Below are 26,396 nucleotides of genomic sequence, written 5' to 3' on the forward strand. Positions count from 1 at the left end.
AGGTGACTGAGGCGAACTAACTAACTATTATAGTTAATAAGCCAGAAAATCTCATGCTATTCCGAAAACCAGACTGTCCTGTGGCTTGAAAACTCCCTTCTTATGTACTGACTCTGACTCGGACACAAGAGACTCCTTCTATAAATGTTATAAAAGATGTCTCTTCACAAAATGATTAATCATATTGATGATTATACATAATATCCTGCTTTTATTATCATGTTGGAGCGTCGAGCATATAAGACTCAGTAGTGGATGTTAGTACTATTTAGTGTCAGCAGTTTTAGTAGTTAATTAGTAGTCAGTTATGGGGGGAAAAAACATATTCGAAGAACAGCATTAAAATAAACTCATTCATTTTAACTTATTCATGCCAGCAACTGACTAATCATATAATCTGCACAGGACGCAACTAATGACAACTAACTTTTTTTTTGGAGTTTATACAAATGAGTTAAAGCCACAAATCCAGATAATCTCTTCAGTAAATCTGATCCTGCACCAAGAAAATAACAACTGTCATTTTATCGTTTGATTAGTTCTCATTAAATTAATCAAAACACATTAAAAATGAACAGCAGAGAGTGAGTGAGAGAGAGAGAGAGAGAGAGAGAGAGAGAGTGAGGGGGAGAGGGGTGTGTGTGTTTGAGGTGAAGAGGCAGGGAGAAAGAGAGAGAGAGGGAGAGGGAGAGAGAGAAAGCAAGAGAGAGAGAGAAAGGGAGAGAGGGAGAGAGGGAGAGAGAGAGAGAGAGAGAGAGAGAGAGAGGAAGAGAGGGAGAGAAAGAGGGGGAAAGAATTTACCAATGTGGTTTGATGATAGTTTGGAGTTGCTCTTTAAAGCCAGCTTATAACAGCTTATAGCGTATTTAATCATGACTGGGTGTGAATCATGATCATTTACATCTCCCTGTCTTAGGGTTAATTCTGAAAAGAACGGAATGCACAGCGAAATAAAACAGAACACACTGGACACTGTATTTCTGGTTATCACATATATGGACGCATGCAGTTCCAAAAAAGGAAATGGGCCAAAGCAGTCATTTCCCCCCAGGGGCCAGGGTTTTACAGTAGTTATTATATTCCATCACTGTAGGGATTACTCTTATCACATTATCTTATATCAGTGTTTCCTGCACACAGGTTATAGTGTGGTGGTGCAGCTCGGGGGTTTAGGGGCAGAGCAGAAATACCATAAACTAAATGACACAAGGAGCGGATGGACCTGGTAAAGATAAGTGTAACACAAATCAATATCAATTTCCTGAGCGCTTTCATCCGGATCAGACTGTTTATAACTGACCTGTTCTCAGTCCATACTGACATACAGTAATTACTGAGAAACATGCTGTGTGCATGAGCGGCAGGATTTTTTTTAAAGGCAATTTTGAATTTTGTTTTGGAAACATATATGATTTTGATATGATGTCCCTTGTGGTGTCACTGCTGTGGCCCGGGTTCGACTGACCCATCCAATGAGGGGTCAACTCTCAGTGCCAAACCTAAACATGGATAAAATAGGAGGATTATGACAGGAATGGCATCCCGAGTAAAACCTGTGCCAAATCAAAATAGATGATCCGCTGAGGCGACAATGAACAGGGAGCAGCCAAGGGGCAACAGTAGCAACATATGATTTTGATCTGAGCTCCAATAATAATAATAATAATAATAATAATAATATTATTATTATTATTATTATTATTATTATTATTATTAATTGTTGTTGTTGTTGTTAATAATAATAATAATAATAATAATAATAATAATAATAATAATAATAATAATAAGCAGTATTTATTTTGCGAAAACTATAGTTCCAGTCATACGCCATGCTTCCTTACAACTCTATAGAGAAAAGGGAAGTGATAACTGTTGCTGTATTCTATCTATAATTTATATTTTCCTTTATAAATTAAACTATATCCCTTTTAAAAACTCTAAATGCTATGAGAAAGTTGGGAGACATTAATTACTCTTGGTGGAAACTGACCAAAAGGTTTGAACCTGGTTTAAGCTGCAGAAGTGATTCAACTGCACCAACACTAACAGGCCATAAAGTAAACCAGGATACACGAGTACACATGCTGTGGTGCCAATTTAACTCCACTTATAAACCAGTTCAACCTGCATACTGTGTTTCTGTCAGGAGGCGGAGTTTACCGGATCCGCTCTTTACATGCAGCTCTGATGAAGTCCTGTACATGTGGCTGTGTGAAGTGCTGGTCATAGTGCTGGATGAGTTTAGAGTAGATGGTGGGAACAGCCATGAACACTGTCACCACTGGAGATCGGAAACTTAGCAATTCCTCCCATACCTGAGAGAGAGAAAGAGAAAGAGAAACAGAAAGAGAAAGAGAAAGCTCAGCTAACATGTGGAGACCATATAACTCAAAGCATTACATTTGGCCTAAACTCAAAGGAAGACCATCCCCACGGTGAAGCACGGTGGTGGTAGCATCATGTCATAGAGATGACCAGGGACACTGGTGAGAAGAACAGAGCCAAATATAGCTTAATCCTTAAAGAAAACCCAGAAGAGCTCAATCTGAAAAACTCAGAAAATTGCTGTTCAGCACTCAGTCTCCATCCAAGCTGACAGAGCTTCAAGAAGAACAGGGAAAACCTCTCAGGATTATTCTAGGTGATAGAGACGTTTCCCAGGAGACTTTTGTAATGGAGAAGCAACAGCAGTCAGTGATTATAGCCAGCACTGAGACAGGAGACTGAACACTTACACGAGTAACAAATGTCTGCTTCTTTATTTAACATGCTGAGGAACAATGAAACACATGTAGAGTAAATCTAAACAAAAAACAATTCCATTTAAATCCATTTCAATCCAATCCAACTCACTCACCCTATTACCCCATCACCCCCTCACTCTCACTCACCCTATCACCCCCTCACTCTCACTCACCCTATCACCCCCTCAATCCATCTCACTCACCCTATCACCCCATCACCCCCGCACTCTCACTCACCCTATTACCCCACCACCCCCTCACTCTCACTCACCCTATCACCCCATCACCCCCTCACTCTCACTCACCCTATCACCCCATCACCCCCTCACTCTCACTCACCCTATCACCCCATCACCGCCTCACTCTCACTCACCCTATCACCCCATCACCCCCTCACTCTCACTCACCCTATCACCCCCTCACTCTCACTCACCCTATCACCCCCTCACTCTCACTCACCCTATCACCCCCTCACTCTCATTCACCCTATCACCCCATCACTCCCTCACTCTCACTCACCCTATCACCCCATCACCCCCTCACCCCCACTCCCCCCATCACCCCATCACTCTCACTCACCCTATCACCCCCTCACTCTCACTCACACTATCACCCCCTCACTCTCATTCACCCTATCACCCCCTCACTCTCACTCACCCTATCACCCCATCACCCCCTCACTCTCACTCACCCTATCACCCTATCACCCCATCACTCTCACTCACCCCATCACCCCCTCACTCTCACTCACCCTATCACCCCATCACCCCCTCACTCTCACTCACCCTAGCACCGCATCACCCTCTCACTCTCATTCACCCTATCACCCACTCACTCTCACTCACCTTATCACCCCATCACCCCCTCACTCTCACTCACCCTATCACCCCATCACTCTCACTCACCCTATCACCCCCTCACTCTCACTCACCCTATCACCCCCTCACTCTCTCTCACCCTATCACCCCATCACCCCCTCACTCTCACTCACCCTATCACCCCATCACTCTCACTCACCCTATCACCCCCTCACTCTCATTCACCCTATCACCCCATCACCCCCTCACTCTCACTCACCCTATCACCCCATCACCCCATCACTCTCACTCACCCCATCACCCCCTCACTCTCATTCACCCTATCACCCCCTCACTCTCACTCACCCTATTACCCCATCACCCCCTCACTCTCACTCACCCTATCACCCCATCACCCCCTCACTCTCACTCACCCTATCACCCCCTCAATCCATCTCACTCACCCTATCACCCCATCACCCCCTCACTCTCACTCACCCTATCACCCCATCACCCCCTCACTCTCACTCACCCTATCACCCCATCACCCCCTCACTCTCACTCACCCTATCACCCCCTCACTCTCACTCACCCTATCACCCCCTCAATCCATCTCACTCACCCTATCACCCCATCACCCCCTCACTCTCACTCACCCTATCACCCCATCACCCCCTCACTCTCACTCACCCTATCACCCCCTCAATCCATCTCACTCACCCTATCACCCCATCACCCCCTCACTCTCACTCACCCTATCACCCCCTCACTCTCATTCACCCTATTACCCCATCACTCCCTCACTCTCACTCACCCTATCACCCCATCACCCCCTCACTCTCACTCACCCTATCACCCCATCACTCTCACTCACCCTATCACCCCATCACCCCCTCACTCTCACTCACCCTATCACCCCATCACTCTCACTCACCCTATCACCCCCTCACTCTCATTCACCCTATCACCCCATCACCCCCTCACTCTCACTCACCCTATCACCCCACCACCCCCTCACTCTCACTCACCCTATCACCCGCTCACTCTCACTCACCCCATCACCCCCTCACTCTCACTCACCCTATCACCCGCTCACTCTCACTCACCCCATCACCCGCTCACTCTCACTCACCCCATCACCCGCTCACTCTCACTCACCCCATCACCCCCTCACTCTCACTCACTCTATCACCCCCTCACTCTCACTCACCCTATCACCCCATCACTCTCACTCACGCTATCACCCCTTCAATCTCTCTCACTCACCCTATCACCCTATCTCTCTCACTCACCCTATCACCCCCTCAATCTCTCTCACTCACCATATCACCCCCTCACTCTCACACACCCCATCACCCCCAATCCATCTCACTCACCCTATCACCCCACCCCCTCAATCTCTCTCACTCACCCTATCACCCCCTCACTCTCACTCACTCACCCTATCACCCCCTCAATCTCTCTCACTCACCCTATCACCCCCTCACACTCACTCACCCTATCACCCTTCACTCTTACTCACCCTTTCACCCCCTCACTCTCACTCACTCACCCTATCACCTCACTCACTCACCCCATCACCCCTTTACTCTCACTCACCCTATCACCCCATCTCTCTCACTCACCCTATCACCCCATCACTCTCACTCACCCTATCACCCTCTCAATCTCTCTCACTCACCCTATCACCCCACTCACTATCACCCCTTCACTCTCACTCACCCCATCACCCCCTCACTCACTCAACCTATCAGCCCTTCACTCTCACTCAACCTATCACCCCTTCACTCTCACTCACCCCATCACCCCCTCTCTCACTCACCCTCCTCACCCTTACTCACCCTCCTCACACTCAATCACCCTCCTCACACTCACTCACCCTATCACCCAACCCACATTCGCTCCCCCCATCACCCCCTCACTCACACTCACCCCATCACCCCCTCACTCACACTCACTCACCCCATCACCCCCTCACTCACACTCACTCACCCCCTCACTCACACTCACTCACCCCATCACCCCCTCACTCACACTCACTCACCCCATCACCCCCTCACTCACACTCACTCACCCTATCACCCCCTCACTCACACTCACTCACCCTATCACCCCCTCATTCTCACTCACCATCTCACACTCACTCACCCTATCACCCCCTCACTCTCACTCGCTCACCCACTCTCTCTCACTAACTCATTACCTGGCACTCACTCACCATCTCTCACCTTATTGCACTCACTCGTCCCCTTGCACATTCACTCACCCTTTCCCTCCCTTACTCCCACCCTCACCATCTCTCTCTCTCTCACACACAAACACACACACACAGTTAGTCAGTCGCAGAGCGAGGCTGCACGGCTGGCTGCACCTCCACGCCGCTGTGGGAGAAAAGTGTGAATTAATTGAAGGTGAACGACAGATTCTCCTCCTCCATCCCCCCCAACCCCCCCAAGGAGGCTGCCTTCTTCCAGCCTTCCCTCCTCCTCACTCTCTCCATTTCATTATTTCCTGCTTCAGTGCCTCCGCTCTCTTATCAGTCTCTCTCTGTCTCGCCCCCCACACCCCCCCTGCACACGCATACACACACACACACACTCTCTCTCTCTGTAAAAGACTGCACACACACACACGCACTTTTATTAGCTGAAACTGATTCCCGACTTCTTCTCTCCTCTCATCTCACCTCGCCTTTGTCTCTCTCCAATCATTTCTCAGGGTTAATAGATTTCCTGATTGTCAACATTATTCATTAACATCACCCTCTCCATGAAAAATCTCCAGAAACCCTAGAAACTGCTACCAAAAAGAGACCGGTCTATAATTATTTTTGATATACAGCAATGTTTAACACAGCCATTATCTGAGGACACATTTGAAGGTTTATCCTTTAATTCTGCTCACTCCATGAATACTCCATTAAAGTTATAACGACATAGTAATACCATAATACGGCTACAAAAAGCCAAGAAATGACTGTGGGTGTAATACTGACGCATCTGTAGCAGAGGCACAGCACCACTGATTCACCTTCAAAACAATAAAAAGCAGTTTCAACATCACACTACATATATGAGTTTTAGCCTTTAAAGCAATACTCCAGTGTTCTTCCCACAGATCTGTCTCTGTCTCAGCAATCTCAGCGCCTCTGCTCGGCTTTAACGTGGAATCTGAAGTGCTCTCAAACAGTTGGAAAGTTATTCAAACACAAATGTGTTAGGTCTTAAAGGAATACTCCAATGTTTGTTTTTATCTACCTTTTCTGGAGCGCATGTCTGATTACCAACATGAAGCAGAATTTCAATATGCATGCCTGTTCTGGGGAGAAAGAGAGAGAGAGAGAGAGGGAGAGAGAGGGAGAGAGGGAGAGAGAGGGCGGAGAGTGAGAGAGAGAGAGAGAGAGAAGCTTGTTCATGTGAAACTTACGCATAATTAAAGTGTAAGTGTAGTCGCTGAATTCCGTCAATGAACAATCAACTTGTACAAAGCAATCTCGTGGTTGATACAGTTGTATAAAATAAAGAAATTGAACAAAATGACAGACAGACAGATAGATAGACAGATAGATAGATAGATAGATAGATAGATAGATAGATAGATAGATAGATAGATAGATAGATAGATAGATAGATAGACACAAACATAAATAAATAAAGACAGACAGACAAGACAGTCAGATGAACAGAGGTAGGCAGATTGATAGCTAAACAGACAGATAGACACAGTCAGACAGACAGAGACAGACAGACTAGAAAGACTGTCAGGCGAACAGACAGAGATAGACAGATAGACACAGACAGAAAGACAGGCAGACAGACAGGCAGAGATATACAGATAGACAGACAGACAGACAGGCAGACACAGTCAGACAGACAGACAGAGATAGACACAGACAATCAGACAGACAGGCAGGCTGGCACAGTCAGACAGATAGACAGAGATAGACAAATAGACACAGTCAGACAGACAGACAGAGATAGACAGAGACAGGCAAGCAGGCAGGCAGACAGTCACAGTCAGACAGACATAGACAGACAGACAGATAGCCAGAGACAGACAGACAGGCAGGCAGGCAGACAGATACAGTCAGACAGACAAATAGACAGAGATAGACAAATAAAGTCAGACAGACAGACAGACAGACAGACAGACAAACAGATAGACAGATCGACCTGCAGGAAACCAGCAGAACAAACAATTCACTGGAATTCACCCCCCGCCCTTACACTATTATTATAATCATTTTACTACAAAGAAATTTAGATTGTTGAATTAGTTTGCAGTGATTTCATACACACTGTGCTTCAAGAATCATCCAGTGTGACACTTTAACACTTCAAACTCCACATTAAACCTGATTTAAAGCAGAGTTTTCCGAATACACAACAGATATATTCAGCATTACTCTCCATATGACCCTCATGAACACTGCAGAGTTTCACCAGCGGAGGTGAATACAGGCATCACAGCTGAACTGGATTTATTTCAGCATTTGCAAGCTTTGCACTTTTTCCTCAACCTGTGACACACTGCTCTTAGCACCTTATTTTCCACAGAGCCACAGGATCCACTCTCTTCATTTACGCACCAATCTTTTCATTTTTCACATGCAGATTATCTTTATTATTAAAGTAATATTTTAACACCAGATCATAATAAGAGTCAATTCAATCCAAGTCATGTGACATGCATATGTAATATCTGTACATGTTTAATATAGAGAGCTGCGTCCAATAACACTTTCTTTCTTTTCTTTCTTCTCTCCCTTTCTTCCCATCTTCTCTCCCTTTCTTCCCATCTTCCCTTCCTTCCTTCCTTCTCTCCCTTCCTTCCTTCCTTCTCTCCCTTCCTCCTTTCCTTCCTTCCTCTTTCCTTCCTTCCTTCTTTATCTCCCTTTCATTCTTTCTCTCCTTTTCCTTCCTTCATTCTTTCTCTCCCTTTTCTTTCTTTCTTCCTTCCTTCTCTCTCTTTTTTCCCCTTCTTTCTCCCCCTTTCTTTCTTCCTTTCATTCTCTCCCATTCTTTTTCTCCATTCCTTCCTTCCTACACACTCCTTTACTGAGGGGGAAAAAAAAACCAAACTCATTCATCCCTAAATCTCTGTGTATTTTCCACTTGAGCAGGAAGCAAAATTGCATCCTAATCAGTCAAACAGCTCAGAAAAACAAAAGCGCTGCACGTATCGATTTTTCTGCTTCATTAAAAATTTCTGAAGCCTCGTGTTGTAAATAATAAAGCCAGAGAACAAAAAAACAAAAAACAAAAAAAGCATGATTGTCTTTGGAACATCACAAGGTCATATCAGTGGAGAATGGAGACTTTTTGGCATGAAGGTGCTGCTGTTGTTTTGACAGAGTCCTCTCCACCCTTTGCTGTCATGCAGCACCTTGACTCCCATTAAAATCTGCAGGACCTTTAAACCTCCTCCTCTTCCAGAGCTGCCGAATCATCCTTCAACGTCAGAGCATCGATTGATCCGCTAGCGAGTCTGCCGCACTCGGATACAAAGGCGCGCGAGGCAATCCATCACACGCACTCCAACGCTTTGGTGTGACAGTCTGGTCTCGTTCTCTTACAAACACACACACACACACACACAGTCAGCTCCTGGCCGCTGTCACTGACGCCTACAGCGGTGGCAGAGTGGCGACGTGGCTACAATTAGCGCGGCCCTGTGACAACTACCCGATAAGGCTGAACACACACCACACACACACACACCCACACACACCATCTCTACCACAAGCTACACACCACACACTGGCTCAGGAACACAGCCCTTAGAGATCCCACACCTGAGGTGCTTAATCATCGCACATAACGAACAATAAATGCAAGGGATGAATGAAATAAAATACAGGGATTATATATAGAAAGATTACAACTGCTGAAACTACAAAAAAAAGATTTTCTTTTTTGCTAACACACCAGAATGAGGGGGAAATAAAAGGTACGGGAGCAAGTAAAAAAAAATGACTATTGATTTATTTTTGCCAAAAACAACGCATTTATTAAGATTTCATTTAATCCAGGACTTCATTCTAGAATGTTCCACTGGTAAGTAAAACTTACCTGAGGTTATTCTCTTATAGACAGATATCCAAGGTGCCTTATTCCTCTTATACCAGAGCAATTTGACTTGTTTGTCCAGCACATCCCACAGATACTCGACTGGATTGAGAACTGGGGAATTTGGAGGCCAAGTCAACATCTCAAACACTATGTTGAACTCATTAAACCATTCCTGAACAGTTTTTGCTTTGTGGCACGGAGCATTATCCTGCTGAAAGAGACCACAGCCATCAGGGAATACTGTTTCCTTGAAAGGGTGTACATGGTCTGTAACAAAGCTTAGGTAGGTGGTACGTATCTAAATAACATCCACATGGATGGCAGGACCCAAGGATTTCTAGCAGAACATTGCCCAAAGCATGACACTGCCTCTGCCGTCTTGCCCTCTTCCCATAGTGCATCCTAGTGCCACATGTTCCCCAGGTAAGCGACGCACATGAACCCGGCCATCCATGTGATGTAAAAGAAAATGTGATTCATCAGAACAGGCCAAATTCTTCCATTGCACCGTGGTCCAGTTCTGATGCTCACATTACCATTGTTGGCACTTTCGGTGGTGCACAGGGGTCATCTTGGGTACCCTGACTGGTCTGCAGCTATGCAGCCCCATACTGTGATGCACTGTGTATTCTGACACCTTTCTATCAGAACCAGCATTAACTTCTTCAGCAATTTGAGCAACAGTAGTTCGTCTGTTGGATCGGATCACACGGGCCAGCCTTCACTCCCCACGTACATCAATGAGCCTTGGCCGCCCATGACCCTGTCACCGGTTCACCACTGTTCCTTCCTTGGACCACTTTTGATAGATACTGACCACTGCAGACCGGGAACACCCCACAAGAGCTGCAGTTTTGGAGATGCTCTGATCCAGTCGTCTAGCCATCACAATTTGGCCCTTGTCAAACTCGCTCAAATCCTTAGGCTTGCCCATTTTTCCTGCTTCTAACACATCAACTTTGAGGACAAAATGTTCACTTGCTGCCTAATATATCCCACCCACTAACAGGTGCCATGATGAGGAGATCATCAGTGTTATTCACTTCACCTGTCAGTGCTCAGAATGTTATACCTGATCAGTGTATTTTCTGCAACAGTAGAACAAGAGCCCAGGAGTAGAAGGTTGGCACTGACTGGCTTTGAGCTCATAACCTTTTGATCAGCTGGACCATTGCGCTACTAATCCCCCTTTAACCACTAAAAAACATGTATATGGCTTACATGGTTTTCATGTGATGGAGTTGAGGATCATACCTACATCACTGAGGATCATACCTACGGAGTTGAGGATCATACCAATCTGGTTTTTGTAAATCCAACATGATTTGAGCATGCATTTTCAAATCCCTGAACAAAATCAAACCCACAACGATGCTGACCACTGCACTGGTCTACCATACATGATTTACTCGATTAAATTGAATCCTATATTTATACTGTAGATCCCATCAGCACGAACATCCTCGTGAGGTTTCACAGTGTAACATGTTTACATTAACATTACCTGAATTGATCACGCTCACGCAACACAATTCAATTCATCCATCCTGTATAAATGAAGTTAATATAAACAGTAAAATCACGTTTTGTGTATATTTTCCTGCAGAATATTTTTTCTTAAGTCTGTTTCACCACATATTCCTTTTTTTCCCTGTAACTATAAACAGACGTTCGCTCATCAGCCACTTTTTCCTGCCTTGAACGTTAGAAGTCAAAACAATGCAGCTTGCCATGTTACTGTGAAAGCATAAAGCCCTTTAGAGCTAAAAGCAGCAGCTTTAGACTCTTCCACAAACGTTAAATAAAAGTCAGCTCACGGAAGACTTCATGTTCAGCATGTCCATGTGTAAACTGTTACTATAGAAACCATGTGAGTGGCCTTGCAGCTGGAAATACTATCCTATATCTAGTTTCAAGTATATGGTCATGTGCATAAAGAGGGTACACTAGAGCCGTACACTATTATGCAGACACAGAGTGTAAATAATAAGAGGCTCTTAGGTGGTACAAAAAGTAGTAAAATAATGTAAACAACATAAGTCGTGACTATAAGCGGCATAAATACTTTGCTCTTAGAAAGCTACTGAAGTGCATCATGGATTTTCATGAATGTAAAGATCCGTGTAGAGACGCTCTGCCTCTCTATTCACGCCTATCAGTGAAGGGGGCATGGCTTTGTTCCTTATCAAGCCCAGTAAAAGGCATAAACTTTGTGCTAGTGAAGGAGGGGAAGCCTTTGTACCTGTTGGAGCTAACAAGCTAGGCATTTATAAAGAAATTTATTCCTGACAGGTCTAGTGAAGGACACGTTACCTTTGGCCCACTGGAAAAGGGAATAGCCTTGATGACTTTTAGGGTGTGTGTGAAGAAGGTGTGGTGGTTGTTTTTGTCAGTCACACTGACTAAGGATTCAGGAAAGTAGTGCAGTCCATAGCAGCACAATAAATGGCTTACGCCCAATCTTGTCTGATCTCAGAAGCTAAGCAGAGTCAGGCCTGGTTATTATTTGGATGGGAGATTCCAGGTGCTGTAAGCTTTTTTGGGCAGTGGTAGCTTAAGTGGTTAAAGCTCTAGGTTGTTAAATATTAAGGTTCACACCCCAGCACCAACAAGCTGCCACCCTTGAGCAAGGCCCCCAACCCACCCCAGCTCCAGGGGCACTGCATCATGGCTGACCCTGCGTTCTGACCCCGACCCTCCAAGGATCGGATATGTGAAGAAAGAATTTCACTGTGCAGTAATGTATATGTGACAAATAAAGGCAACTTAACTTAAATGTTGTAGTCCATGTCACTACACTGACTTGTAACAGAAAGCTACATATTCTGACTAATCAGAGCAACACAAGCCAGAGCTTTTGATACATCACAATCACACTGTAGAGCTGTATACACAATAATATACTGTACACTACCTTCTGAGGGCTGAAGTCGGGCAGCATGATACAGGTGGCCCCCACCCACAGGGGGCACATGAGCTTATTTACAATGCCATGCACATGATGGAGGGGGAGAGTGTGCAGAATCACGTCATCTCTGCTCCAAGCCCATTCACTCACGAGGGCCTGGACCTGAGAGAGAGAGAGAGAGAGAGAGAGAGAGAGAGCGAGAGAAATTTCATGTCTTGTTAAGGCTTTCAGCTTGGTCACATGATGTCTTTGTTGAAATGTCTGGTGTGAAACCGGTGTACTTAAACAAAACTCAATAAATATGTATTATGCTTTTCAAAAAGTGAGAAGGAATTAAAGGAATGGCAGGCGAATGTGAGATTAAATACCTTGATTGAAGTTTCTTTATATTACACTTTTCACGGCCGTGCAGCTTACCTCAAGATGCGTGTCAAATGTGATTAATAATGGCCGTGCACACCGCATGACCAGCCACTGGCTTTCTTTCAGCACTAAAATAAAATTCCACACAGAGAAGTGGGTCAGCAGGTCTAACCAGTGTGAATAAATAGTGACCTGCGTGTCCAGCACATGCCTGAGGGCTGAGATGCGAGTGGTACAGACTCTGATGAACATCAGGCAGCTAGAGCATGATGCAGGTCATGCTGGCTGGAGCTGATCTGAGAAACCAGTTACACTCACATTTCACAGGTCTGCGTCTCTATACACGACTGCAGCTTTTTCTAACCTCACATGTGAATATAAAACCATGTACAGTAATGTGTAACTCACTCACTCAGGTTAAAGAAAGAAAAATGATTTGAGAAAATATTTTGCTAATTTATTAGTTGGTGCTGTATTTCCAACATTTTTTTTTTTACTGTGGCATCCTCCATCTCAAGCATAACAATCAACACTTAAATTCTTAAAACAATACAAGAGCTTTGCTTCTCCATCTCCATTTTCAAGAGACGTTCACTGTCATATTAATGTGAAATCCCATGAAGAGGTACAAACACACACTGGAATTAGTTCCTGAACACAAGACAGCTTACAAGGTGACCCTCGCTCAAGCAAATCTGTGTGCAGAAGTGGAATGAGCTGAGAGAACTGGACAGACTAAAAGCCTAAAGCGCTGCCGCATCAGCATCGGTTTAGGAAGAAACGAAGAGAGTGCTAAATGCCACTGGCACCACTATCAGCATTGTGGGTAGTGTAGGAATCTGTTCACCAAAGAAAAAATAAACACAGATATAACTTCACAAAACACTACTAAAGGCACGTAAAGAGACAATTCAGATAAAACAGGAAATGCACTTCATTACAGCTAGATTACAACAAGTCACACAGTGTCCTAAATCTGGTTCTGGACTGAACGTGTAAATGTTATTTTATTCCATTCATTACTTTGAGGCTTTGTAGTAATGATCAGAAGTGAGTTTAAATCCTGGGAAGTTCAGTGAGTCCTTTGAGACGCTTGTAATCACAGCTGCTTCTGACATAGTGAGAGTTCAGCACCAAGGACAGCAACCTGAACACAAAACTATGTGCACCCGTGTGGACATGGGGAAGTCCATCAACATTGCATGGACACCTCGATTGACCACAAAATTGCCCAGTCTAGTGGATAAGAAAGAAAGGAATGAGAGAGAAGAGAGGAAGGGGGGGGACCCTTTTTCTCTGAAGAAACTTCCAGTCGGCAGAGAGAACAATACTATTACTTCCCTTTCTCACACTGACTTTCCTGAGTGTTTGTTTTCTTTTCTCTACTGCTGTCTTGATCACACACAACAAGGCCCTTAGTGCCGTCGCTGCTCAGCTCTGTGCTCGCGCTTGAAATCTACGCCACTTAAAAGAGAGGAAACTTTTACTGAGTAAACTGTTCAGTGAAGCATAAACTATCACCACACTTCATTTTTGAAGAAGAATAGCCATTTAAATGTTGCAATAACATCCCAAGCAATCAAAGATTTTTATCAATAAATGTATTTCCATCTTAAAAAACTATAAAAGAGTATAGTAAGATATTACACAGTGCTCCTTCTGAATGGTCAAGGAGGAGTTTTTCTAAGTGCAGCAATACTGAAATGCTGGAAATTCTGACAATACAGAAATGCTGGAAATCAAATCACAGGTTTTTACATATTAACCCTTATTACCAGTACACTGGCATTCAGCTGAAAATCGGCTTATTGGGCAGTTTCAAGTAGATATAAAAGTAGATAAAAAATATATTTTTAGAATTATTTTATGGCTAAAAGTCTGATATAAAACAAGTCTGTTGGTTTTCAGTGCGAGACATGTGTTTTTACATCTGTCGGGAAAACCTTACACAGGATTTTAGTGGTTGAAGATAACAGCCTCAAATTTTGAGGCACTTGGGGCATTTCCGAGAGCAGAAATGGGTACGAGAGGTGGGGTAGTTCTAAAAAATTGTTAACCTTAGTAGGCTAGTTTCAAACAGAAGTACTTAAAACTACAATGTCTTAAAGCCCAGAGTATCTATTTACACATGAGCCATTAACCATCACTGTGCAGTGACATGACAGACATTCAATGATGAATATGTGCACCAAAAAACATGTGCAAATTCCATCATTTGGCCTCTGATACAAACAGATGCTGACTTCTGTAGCAACTAATTCACAGGCCAACTCTGCAAATATTAAATTAAAGAAAAAACTATAATCATAGCTATAATCATGTTATTTCTCCTTTATTGGAGGAGTCTCAGAGGGTCGGTGCTTTGTGCCGGTCAGCAAATTGCAGTCATTAGAGTTTTCAGGACAAAAGACTCTGAACTTTGAACATTTCTGTCTTATCAACTTCATGAGAAAGAGAAAACAAAAGACAGGCTGGTGTAATAGAGACAGCTTATAGGAGCTGGAACTGATCTGATAGCTTATCTAGAGAAGTGTCACATCAGTAACTATATGTACACTAGAGAGTGTTAAAGGGATGATGGGGCAAATTTCAGCAATCGAACAAAATGAACATCACAAAGTGTTGTCTAAGTTGTAGCACCAAAGATAAGATAAAACTCTGTACCGGTGCCTAACGGTTAGGAGCTTTAATGCAGGACTGCCTGAGAGCCGTGGCTGGGTCATCAGGTCAGAAACAAACAGCTACTTGGAGCTACATTGCAAAAACCTCAAGCTAAACATCAGACTCTGGCTTCAAACTCTAGCCACATAGACATTTCTTATAAATCTCTTAAACCCTAGATCCATAATGTCATGTTTTCTTTACACTAGCATGCGTTAAAAGTAGGTACTGAGGTGGGTGTGGCTTTCTTCATCTTTAAAGTGATGTGTAGGATGACGTTTTGAAGCACAAGCTGCATCTTAAATGATGTACAACACACTAAGCACTCACACTGTGCACTATGTACTCTAGTGTATAAATATTAGAAAGGTGATATCGTCTCAAATGGAACACCAAGGGGAAGTGTAAATGACATCAAATGGACATAATGCAAGGCCGCTGGCTTTAGAAGAATTTTTAAAATGCAGAAAGATTAATCACACACCGTGGGCTAGTTTTAAAAGTAGTGTGAGGGCTTTGTAGCGCCGCCCCTCTTATACTATGTAAGCAAAGCTGCGAGTGTTGAGCGAATGAAGAATCTAACAATTGTACACAGTTTGGGACGCACCTATGGACTCATTCTGCTCTTATAAAAGGAATTATGGGTAAAACCGAGCCTGGAGTTGTCTAAAGCGGTAGGTATCATCTTCCCTCTGTAAAGTGGATAAGGTTGTATACCAAATGTCAGTCATCACAGCGTCAAATACAGCACCTCAACCTCTCTTTACACATTTACACTTCAGCCAGGAGGCTGTGTAACCGACTGAGTGAGGAAGCGAGTTGAACCCATCAATCAAAAACAGTCAACAACAACAACAACAACAAAAAAGATTTATTTTGTACTGAAATTCAGAAATTCTGTCTTTCTTTGACGTTAGTCCATTTTCATGCTTTCCTAAATTACCCACAATGCCATTTTGGTGGTTGTGATGCAGTGAGATTTAGCCCTTGTTTCTATACGCTCTACAGAGAGTGATGCAGCAGAGCTTTAGTCTTTAACTCGCCTAGATTGCTTTCTAGCTGAGTTGAGTTTCTGATATAAACAAAACACAATCGATTAAAAGCATGATTTAAAGCAACTAGATCTACATTCGAATTCTCATTAATATGAGAATGATCATAATTGAAAAACTGTGAGTGAGAAATTGAGTCCTCGTGCTTTTTTGAGGAGCAGCACAGCCTGAATGTTTTGCTCAGAATCCCTGAGAACATCCCAAATATTTTAATATAAACACACTTGTCTCAGGAAAGGTTTTGGATGCTCAGAGGTTGCTCAATTCAAGTTGCCTTTCATGTGTGCTTTGTTATAATGAGAATTTTTTACTTTTAACCCTGATCTTCTCATCTAGGTGCTCGTATCTAAAATAACGTAATGTCACAGCACTTAAGATTTTCTCAGCTTTTCTCTGCTTAGATTGGACTCATTTGTAAGTGCATATAAATGGATATAACAACCCCAATCCCTTACCATCACCTGCAGACTGCTGTGTGTGTGCAGAACTCCTTTTGGCCTTCCCGTCGTCCCACTGGTGTAAATAATCATGGCTGGTCTCTCTGCCCAATCAGAAATCTCCTCATTTGACTGGCAGCGTGGCTCTGCTCTGTGCAGTGCATCCAGACTGGCACTGGGAGGAAGATGCAGACATGGCAGCCCCAGTTTGTGAGCTAGAGGCCCCAGCGTGGCAGTGTAAGGCTCACCAGCCAGCAGCAGAGAGCTCTGAGAGTTTGAGATGACGTACTCGAGCTCAGACACTGGGTGCTTTCTGCAGAGCGGCACAGCCGTGCCACCGCACATCCACGTGGCCCACTGAGCCACCGTGTAGGAGGCGTCGTTGGCACACAGAAAGGAAATGCACTTGCCCTGTAGATCTCCTGAATGGCAGGCTAATGCTTGGTGTATTTGTGCTGCTAAGCCTTTGCTGCTGTGGTAAAGGCAGCTGTAGCTGTGCCCCCTGCTCTCATCTATAATGGCCACTTTGTCCTTATAAGCCAAAGCTTTGGTGAAAACAGGAGCGACTCTTTCTTGTGATCTGGTGGTTCGGGGACCAGAGGACACCCAGGCTCTGTGGACTATGTTTCCCAGCAGCCATTTAAGTGAACTGGGTCTACTGAGTTTGGAGTGTAAACCGTTCTGAAAGGATCTCCACACAGTCGCCGTGGAAACACACAGCATGATGAAACGTCCTTAATTTAGTCTGAATTTGAGGACAACCCCTAATCAGTGTTCATTCAAGGAAGCTAAAGAGGGGAAAAAAATCAAAAGACTGTATTAACATTAAGCAAAATTTCAGCAATCATTTTATTTTATATTCAAACAAATAGCTGACATACAGTATGAAGGGAATCGGTAATGACACCTGACGATCTGCTGTAGGTTATCTGCCTAGATTGTAACTAATTAAGTGCAATTTGTAACATGTAAAGCTCGTTTTTTGCTACTAACAGGATCTTTTTCCTCCAAAAAACGTATTTTATTCATTTTATTTATAATCTGTGTTGCACATGCTGCCTTATTTCCAAAATTTTGCACGTGGAACGAAGCAGAGGATCTACATTACACACGAACCTTATAGAAGTAACACAGGAGAAATAAACACCGTATAAAATATTGAATTCGTTCACCCTTCTTTAAAAATAAACAAACAAATAAATAAGGCTTAAGCTTTAGCATTTAACGTTCGCATTGCATTCGCAAATAGACAGAATCAACCATGACTCGAGTACTCTGAAAATCTAACATTAACCTGCTCTTACCTAAAACACAGTGACAGCCGTGCACGGCACTTTAACGTTCCGGGTAGAAACCAAGACCAGGAGGAACCTTCAGATACGGAATCACATAAATCGCTGTTTACACGTGTTTTTGTGTTGGAATTCATCTATACTGATTGAACTTTGATTGTTTGCATGTACGGTAAACCTTTTAATTATACGTTTTTAAAAATATATATAATCGCTTTGTAATGCATACATTTAATCAAAAACCTATGCGCATGCGCAAATCTACTTTGCTTCAGCCGTCATGAACAGCTCCTGAGCGCTCTGTCAGAGATTATTAGACTACTGATGTACCAGTAATTATGCTAGACTAGACTGTTGTATACTCTTATTTACATTTTATTTATTTATTTACTTTCAGAAGACTAATTTTTCATATTTAATTGGTTAGCTACATGGAATGCGCATGTGCAGAAACCTCATAAAAGACCTATAAGCCTAATAGCTCTGTCATGGCCACAGTATAGGTCATTTATGTAGCTGTATTTGGACACAAATGGCTCGTCCCTCAGTGTTTTTGTGTTTTGTGTGTGTGTGTGAGATTATGTTTCTTTTTGACTAAATTTGCCAAGTGTTAAAAAAAGAAGTCTCACTGAATGTCCAGTTTTTATATTTGTTTTTTTTTCTGAAACTACAAGGATGAAGGGACAAAGCGACTGTTCTCACAAAAATATAATTATCATTTAAATCTGTTTATTATGGTGGTGAGAGATAGCAATGTGTTATTTTAAAAAGACGTTATCATTTATTTCATGATCCATTTTACCAGTGAAGCCTGTCTCTCAGGCAATAGCTCACTATATAAACAGACACGAGTGGAAAAAGATGGTGTAGCCAGGAACATAAACCCAAACCAAAGTTTAATGAAAACACATCTTTATACTAACACGTTTCATCTTTGTTTTATTCAAAATACAAATAAAGCAAGAGTAGACATATGTAGGTGGCCAGACGGCACAGTTAAATTGGTGGACTGGCACCTAAACATGTGTTGTGCCAACAGGCTGTTGTTCGCCAGCCTCGGTGCGAGCCTCCTGCTTTTGGCAGCGGCTCACAGCACGGGCACATTCAGCCACCAGCTGGCAGTCGCGGGCCTCTGATAAGGACTGCGCAGAGATGGCACTCGTTCAAAAAGTTTTCCCTTCCCTAAACCCCTCCGTCGCAAACGAGGATGGCATGTTCCTGCAAACTGGAAGCTTTGTCTCAGTATCTCCGCTCCAGTTTGAGGAGTCGCATCGTCACTGAGCGGTCCATTCTCACACAAAGAAGAGAGAATGCCCACCAGAAAACGCTTTTGCTGTGCCGTTAATTGCGAGTATGATGCTAATGGCGTGCCATCCGGCCGAACCTCAACGCGTAATATGTGATTCTTGTTTTTCCTGAGGACTATTTGGAAGGTGACCAAGTCCCTGTGACATGGTTAGCACTTGCACTCATGGGCTTCAGCCATATTCTTGGCACAAGCTTCACGGAAAAAGGGAATACAATAAGCGAAAAGGATCGCCGCGGCGGCTGCGTGATGGGAAACGGTCCAGCCGAGCTATAGTACCGCCGACCGGGTATCTGCTGTGTTGAAGTTCTAAACCTGGATGTTCTTTCAAGAGGTAAAACAACGGATCCCAACTTTCCGGTAGTTTGGCACAGGATTTTAGGAACAACGTGGAGACAAAGAGAGTGATCGGAGGCACCTCTTTTTATATACCATCGTGCTAGCATGGCTCGGAAATCGAGCAGCGTGCCAGAACGCGTTGGGTTGGCACCAGATCAGAATTTCTTGGCACGCTCCTCCTCGCCGCCTTGTACCCCCCACCAACCCCCCCACTCTTCTATGCCCTGCTCAGAACACATGGCACGGTGGTGGTGGTGGCATCTGGCCGAGCTGACTCCCGCCAGCTGCGCATTGTCTTCGCCAGTTGGGATGCTTGGCACTGCCACTTCATCAACTACCTGTAGCTCCTCCCAGGTGCAGAGGGGGGCTATGAATTATTTGGCGCTGCAGCTGCAAACTTGACTTCTTTCCAAGAAATGCAGCAGCGCAGGAAGCGCACGTCAGGCGCGTGCCATGCATGCTGATGCACACGGCGAATGAAAGGGAGGCGGCGACAAATCCGGACCGAATTGAGTTCGCTGAAGGATGTTTATCTGTAGAGAAGCTGTAGCCTTTCAGATCCAGGGTAGATTCAGGGCTGAAATGTGGATGGAGCTGACAGACAGCAGAGGATTCAGGAAATGACCTCACACAGAAGACAGAAGGCCATTACAATGTGGAGATATCCTCAGCAGGGATCACATCTTCATTGGCCTTCTTTACTCTTTACACCTCCAAGCTGCCCTTGGCTCTTTCTAAAGCACTTGAATGTTTGTTTTTTGACCACAGTGGTAATGCTGCTAGTTACACTGTTTACCATGAGGAATACAGGTGTTTCCCTGTACCAGGAAAATCCCAAAGGCTTCCTCTCTTTGCAAACAGCGTTTCTTCTGAGATAATCACTCTATAAGCTCTCACTACTCGGAAAGGATACGTGTCTTTTCCTATGGATAATCCTGTCATGTTCTCTAAATGTCGCCAAAGTGCTAAAACCACAGGAGGGACCGAGATGGAGGAGAACTTTTGAATAAAGCATAGCCCACAAGTGAATTACATGGTTTGTTTATCTGGAGCAGCTACATCAGTACCGGGAATAGCATCTGACAAAGGCACATCATGGGCATTATTTAAGAGACGCAGACATCCGTTTCTTTTGGGAGCCTTGTGATGCTTTGCTTTGAGCTCTATGACCCAGATTGGATTTTTTTTATTATGTTGTACTTATCATTTTTTTTGTGAAGAAGAGCAGATGCTTTTCTGGGAAGTTTCAAAAAAGGCAGCAGATTGGTGGTGTTATTTTCGTGTTCAGCTGATGATGACCCACTGGGGTTTGGCGCCATCTGTGGTGGGCTGACCCACTTTAGCCCACGGCCATGTCCAACTGCTCTGTGTCCCAAGCATATGTGTGGTGGCAGGGGGATAAGCGATCATCAAGGCACGGCGTGAGGAAACACATTGCTGCTAGGAAACCAGAGCAGGCTCCAGACGCTAGCTATTCAGTAGCATATGCTAGCGATGCTGGACCTGCGAACCTTGCAAGATGGAGGAAACCTTGCCTTTGCCCTCTGTTCTAGGGCTTTCCTTTAGATGGCATGGAGAGAGAATAATTTATGCTCATTATGAATGTACAGGAATGTAAGAGCAATGTGTAAATGATTTTGTGTCATGCTATCATGAGAAAAAAAAACTAGCTTTTCTTCATTTCAGGTATTTAATCATATAATGGATTTCAGTGTATCAGAGTTTGTGTTTAAGTGACACTGGGTTAGTAAAGCGGTAGAGATGAGTGTGGGTTTGTGTCCTGCATTTGAGACAGGGAGATTTAAATTTGAGTGTCCTCTTACTTCTGAAGAACAAATAATGGTATTTCTACGGTCTATAGTTTCAGTGATATCTGAACAGTCATGTTTCTTTATTGGTGACCAGACAGTTGTAAGTTCAGACCAAAGGAAGTAGCTTTGGCTTATATTTGCATTGGTAAAAGCCCTGTCACTTAAACTGCCATAAATTCATATTAGAGATGTAACTGAAAATAAATAAGTTATTCTGAATGAACAGATCATGAGTTCCTGACACAAATACAACAGGATAGGACATGCATTACTTTTATTTTATCTATGTATTTATTTATTTTCAGAAAGATCCGCATGTCATTTTTTAACTTAGGTGATGTAGCTGAGGTTGAGGAATTGTTTAGGATTTCAATAAAGCTAAGTTATTGTGGGGTTTTTTTCCCCAGCAGGCCTGTTTTAGATCACTCCCACATCTAGATATGAATATTTGGAGAGCTAAACAGTAACAAATACAGAAACAGATACTGTAGCACTAGTCCCTAGTTCATATTTGTAAGTTTAAACATGAAAGTTTTCTCCTGAAACCATGATTTCCTGTTTTCAGCCAAGGTTAGCTAACGCTGCCAGCAAATCCCTGGCAGGGTCAGAAATTAGCCTTCTAACCAGGGCAGTTAAGCAGGAAATTGCCCAGACGGTGGTGCCACAGACGGGCAGCCATGTGGAGGGTATCAATGCACAGACCCCGTGCCCGCTGGGACCACAGTGTGTGAGCCACATATGCAACTCCATTCTGGCGATCAGCTGATGCAGTCTGGTCTCGAATCAGTGATGAATCCTGCTTAGCAGGTGTGATTGGAAATTCTCACAGGATTTCCAAACAGAGCCAAGCAGGATTTGTTCAATCAGGGAATGCGAACATGATGTGTTAATCATGGCCAGAGATTGGCTGAGGAGTGCTGATTGAGTAAAGTTTTTTGAAGTCTTTTCACACTCCGCTTCATCCCTGACTTGACCGTGGCTTTTTAAGTGGGTTTTTTTCTTGGGTGTTTTTAGTCTGTGTGTTTATTCTCATACTTTTGCCACATCTTTTAAGAGTTACTGCACTATAGTGATAGTTTTCACTGTATTTTCACTCTACAACACCAGCAATCTTAAGGCCAGTACGGTGGCTTAGTGGTTAGCACTGATGCCTTTCAGCAAGACCCTGGGTTCGAAAAGGCAGGGGCCTTTCTGTGTGGAGTTTGCATGTTCTGTCTGTGTGGGGGTACTCTGGTTTACTCCCCAAGCCCAAAAACATGTATATTAGGTTGATTGGTAATATATATATATATATAGGTCTATATGTGGCCCTGTGATGTGACTGTCCAGGGTGTACCCCAGCCTTTTGCCCAGTGTGCACTGGGATAGGCTCCAGGATATCCCCGTGACCCTAATTAGGAATAAAGCGGGTATAGAACATGGATGGATGTATGTATATATATATATATATATATATATATATATATATATATATATATATATATATATATATACAGTATACACACACACAATTACAATTACAATATGACTAAAAAGAAGACTCACAATCTTCCCCAAAGCCATGAGTTCAGTTCGGTTTAAGACTCAGACATGACACGTGGTCATGTGTTTATCACCTAAAAACACCAGATGGTGGAAATGTTAAGAGTCAAATATTTAGAAACACGAGTCTAAACAACATGTGGGAGAATAAAAAAACATGACAGAGAGCAAGATTTGTTGTGCTTTTGCTTGTCTGAGTGTGTAGACTTTCTGTTGCTGTTGCACATTAGTTCAAGAAAGAAAAAGATCAACTATTAGATCACAGACAACGCTGGCTGTGTGTTTGAGTCTCTAGGAAACGTGTCTGCATTTGTATACTCACATTAATAGCTACATTTGCGGCTTGTTACTGCACTGCTATGAAGCAAATGTCATGATTTCAAGTACTTATTATACTGTATATACTATTAACACTACCTAGCGAGCTATGACAAGCTATTCTGAAGTGATTTCTGAGAGAATATTTAAGTAATATTTACACATTTTCACTATTACTAGTAGCTAGCTGGCTAAGATCCTTTTGCTGGCATGATACAATTCTCAGGATTTATAAGATTACTCATAAATATGATCATCTATACCGCTAATACTAGTTATACTAATACTAGTTATAGCTAGCTAACTCAGCTATTCTGACAAGAGAATTCACAGCCAATTGTAGTGCCAATAATAGCAATCTTCACTTCTAAAGGTAGCTAGCAAGCAAGCCAACAGGAGCTAACTTTTAAGGTTTGCAAGATGTCTTAAAAAATAGATTTTTGTATACTGATAATGTTTTTCAAGCTATTTCTGACAGGAGAATCTGTCATGTTTTATGATCCTCTTTACTATTGATTTCTAGCTAGCTAACAGAGATTTCGTGACAGGATTTCATATGAAGTCATATTCATAAATGTTTACTTTCTAAGTTGACTTTCTGACAGGATTTCTGTGGTAACTTTATCTTGTGTACAGTCAGAGAACTGCTTGGTGCTAGATACCTACTCATTAACATCCACCTCATTCATGTATGAGTGTCCTGTCTCACTGACCCTCTTTTAATCGTCTACCATTAACGATGATAATGGTACTTAGAGAAAAAGAATGACTGTATATTTATGTCCAACTTTAAGAATATGAAGAGTCAGGACTAGGGGTCAGATTAGAGCTCTTATATCGTGTCTTTTCTATTAAATTCAACAAACTTGCTGTAGCTCATTCCGATTCCTCTCAGATCCTGTTTTGAGATCAGGACTTTCTGAACATGAGGGTAACTTTCTCTATCTTCCAGTGCTGCTCTAGTCCACGTCTTCTGCCTCAGCAGACTGAGTTCTCGGCACACGTCGGCTCTGCTGATGGTCTCTCTCTAATGAGTTATCGATCCGCCCCGTTCCCTTTCAGCGCTCTCCGAAGGCTGCGGAAATGAGCGAGCAGAGAGACAATCAAGACCTTCCCTTCCTAATCAGACCCACTGCTAGCAGGTCGCTGCATAAAAGCTGAGCCTCATTCTCTTTTGTTTATTTGGTTATTTGTTCTTTTATTTTGGAGACCGGCTCAGCCATTTACACTTCACCACACGACAGAGAGGCTTCCAGATGGTGCGCTTAGATTCTTTTATTCGATCCAGTTGTCCTGTTATACAGCAGTTCTGATTTCATTTCGAGGGAGCGAGCGCGTTATTCGGGTTTCTCCGTGCTCACAGGATGACGTTGCAAGTGATGATGCATTTTAGGAGCTGGTTATGTGACATGGTTATGAGTAAATCTCCTAAGTCATAATACTTCCTGTCTGAAAGCAGCTCTCTTTCTTCCCTGCTCCCTGCAGCCCTTCATTCTGCCCGTTTATGCTCCCTTCCTTTCTATTCTCAGCTTGGCATCTGTCTGTCATGCTTTTCCCATACTCTCTCATCTCCTACTTTTGCTTATCACATATGCTCTCTCTCGCTCTCTCTCTGTCTCTCTCTCTCTCTCTCTCTCTCTCTCTGTGAGACTGTCACGCTGTTCTGGTGGTGTATTCACAGATAGACAGCACCATATGCTGTCTCGGTGCTCAGGGAGAGTGGCTCAGCCATGATGCAGAAAAGACACTGAGCCACCATGAAGGGACAGACACTGAAATAGAGAGAGAGAGAGAGAGAGAGAGAGAGATCTTTATTTTCTGAGTGTTACTTGTAAACCTATCTGTAATACCCTTTCTTTGGTCCTAGGTGGACCAAAAATAAACCTGATACATGTCTAGATTTTTCTCCATATTCAAGATTTTTCTTGAAGATGAAAAAGTCAACCCAAAAATTGGCTAAAAGTTTCTAATAAAACTATGTGTCTGAATTAAAAAGGACACTGAAACGGGCTACTAATGAAAGCCCCATTTCGAAAAAGTCTGAAAGGCGTTCTCTTCAGCCGATGTTTCAGAAATGTGATTAAAGGAAAGGTAGGTGTGAGTCCTTGAATTATAAACTTGTTGTGGATGCTGCATAGCTAAAAGGGGTGCAGGGCTTTGTGTTCAGAATTCGTCTCATGTACATGTTCATTACTACTTCGCATTTCAAGTAGAGTGGCCCAGCGCCCTACTAAATCGCAGGAAGGATTGTTAGGCACGCGTTATTAATTTTTTTCTCCCGCTCTGGTCCCGTGGTGTCTGTGCAAGCCTTAATGTTGCTGACTGGGCTCCTGCGCTATTGACTTTCTTCAAAACACCAAGCCGCTTTGCTGGAAGAGGCTGGGGTCTTTATCCTTAGGGTGGACGTGGAGGACGCTCCCTCTCTCTCTCTCTCTCGCTCGCTCTCTCTCTGAAGCACTGCATCTCCTCTGCATTAAATGTGCTTCTAAAATATTCATAATCATACTCGATGCACCAGGGAGGCAGAGGAATCAATATTGAAATGTATTCCTGTTTTGGCGTGTGGTTAATTAGCTGTGCTCTTTAAGCCGTGAAGTTTGGGAGCAGATTAAGAGAAGCTCTCTCGGTGACAAGCTGATAGATATTCCATCAGAGTGCTTTCATTAGCATGGGAGGGCTGAAGTAAGAGCATTCAGTATTGGCTTTTTTTGTCTCTTGTGCTGTTTGCATACACTTGTTACACTTGGTGTTGCTT

The 26,396-nt window shown here is 43.4% G+C and overlaps 1 protein-coding gene across 2 annotated transcripts in view; it reads right to left on the bottom strand.

Annotated features, from left to right (window-relative positions):
- acsf3 (acyl-CoA synthetase family member 3) overlaps window positions 1–18,445 on the bottom strand; it is a 65,097-nt gene extending 46,652 nt beyond the window's left edge. The window contains exons 1-4 of one of the 2 annotated variants that reach the window (XM_058382099.1): window positions 18,338–18,445; window positions 17,052–17,821; window positions 12,527–12,682; window positions 2,161–2,315 (exon numbers count right to left, since the gene is read on the bottom strand). In XM_058382099.1, the coding sequence (XP_058238082.1) occupies window positions 2,161–2,315; window positions 12,527–12,682; window positions 17,052–17,756 (1,016 nt within the window). In that variant the 5' untranslated portion in view covers window positions 17,757–17,821; window positions 18,338–18,445. Of the gene's footprint in view, window positions 1–2,160; window positions 2,316–12,526; window positions 12,683–17,051; window positions 17,822–17,914; window positions 18,306–18,337 lie in introns of those variants that run through there. The other variant, XM_058382098.1, reaches the window with a different exon arrangement.
- Window positions 18,446–26,396: the final 7,951 nt, after the last annotated feature.

Source organism: Hemibagrus wyckioides, linkage group LG27 (genome assembly GCF_019097595.1).
Source record: "Hemibagrus wyckioides isolate EC202008001 linkage group LG27, SWU_Hwy_1.0, whole genome shotgun sequence".
Classification (NCBI taxonomy): Eukaryota; Metazoa; Chordata; class Actinopteri; order Siluriformes; family Bagridae; genus Hemibagrus; species Hemibagrus wyckioides.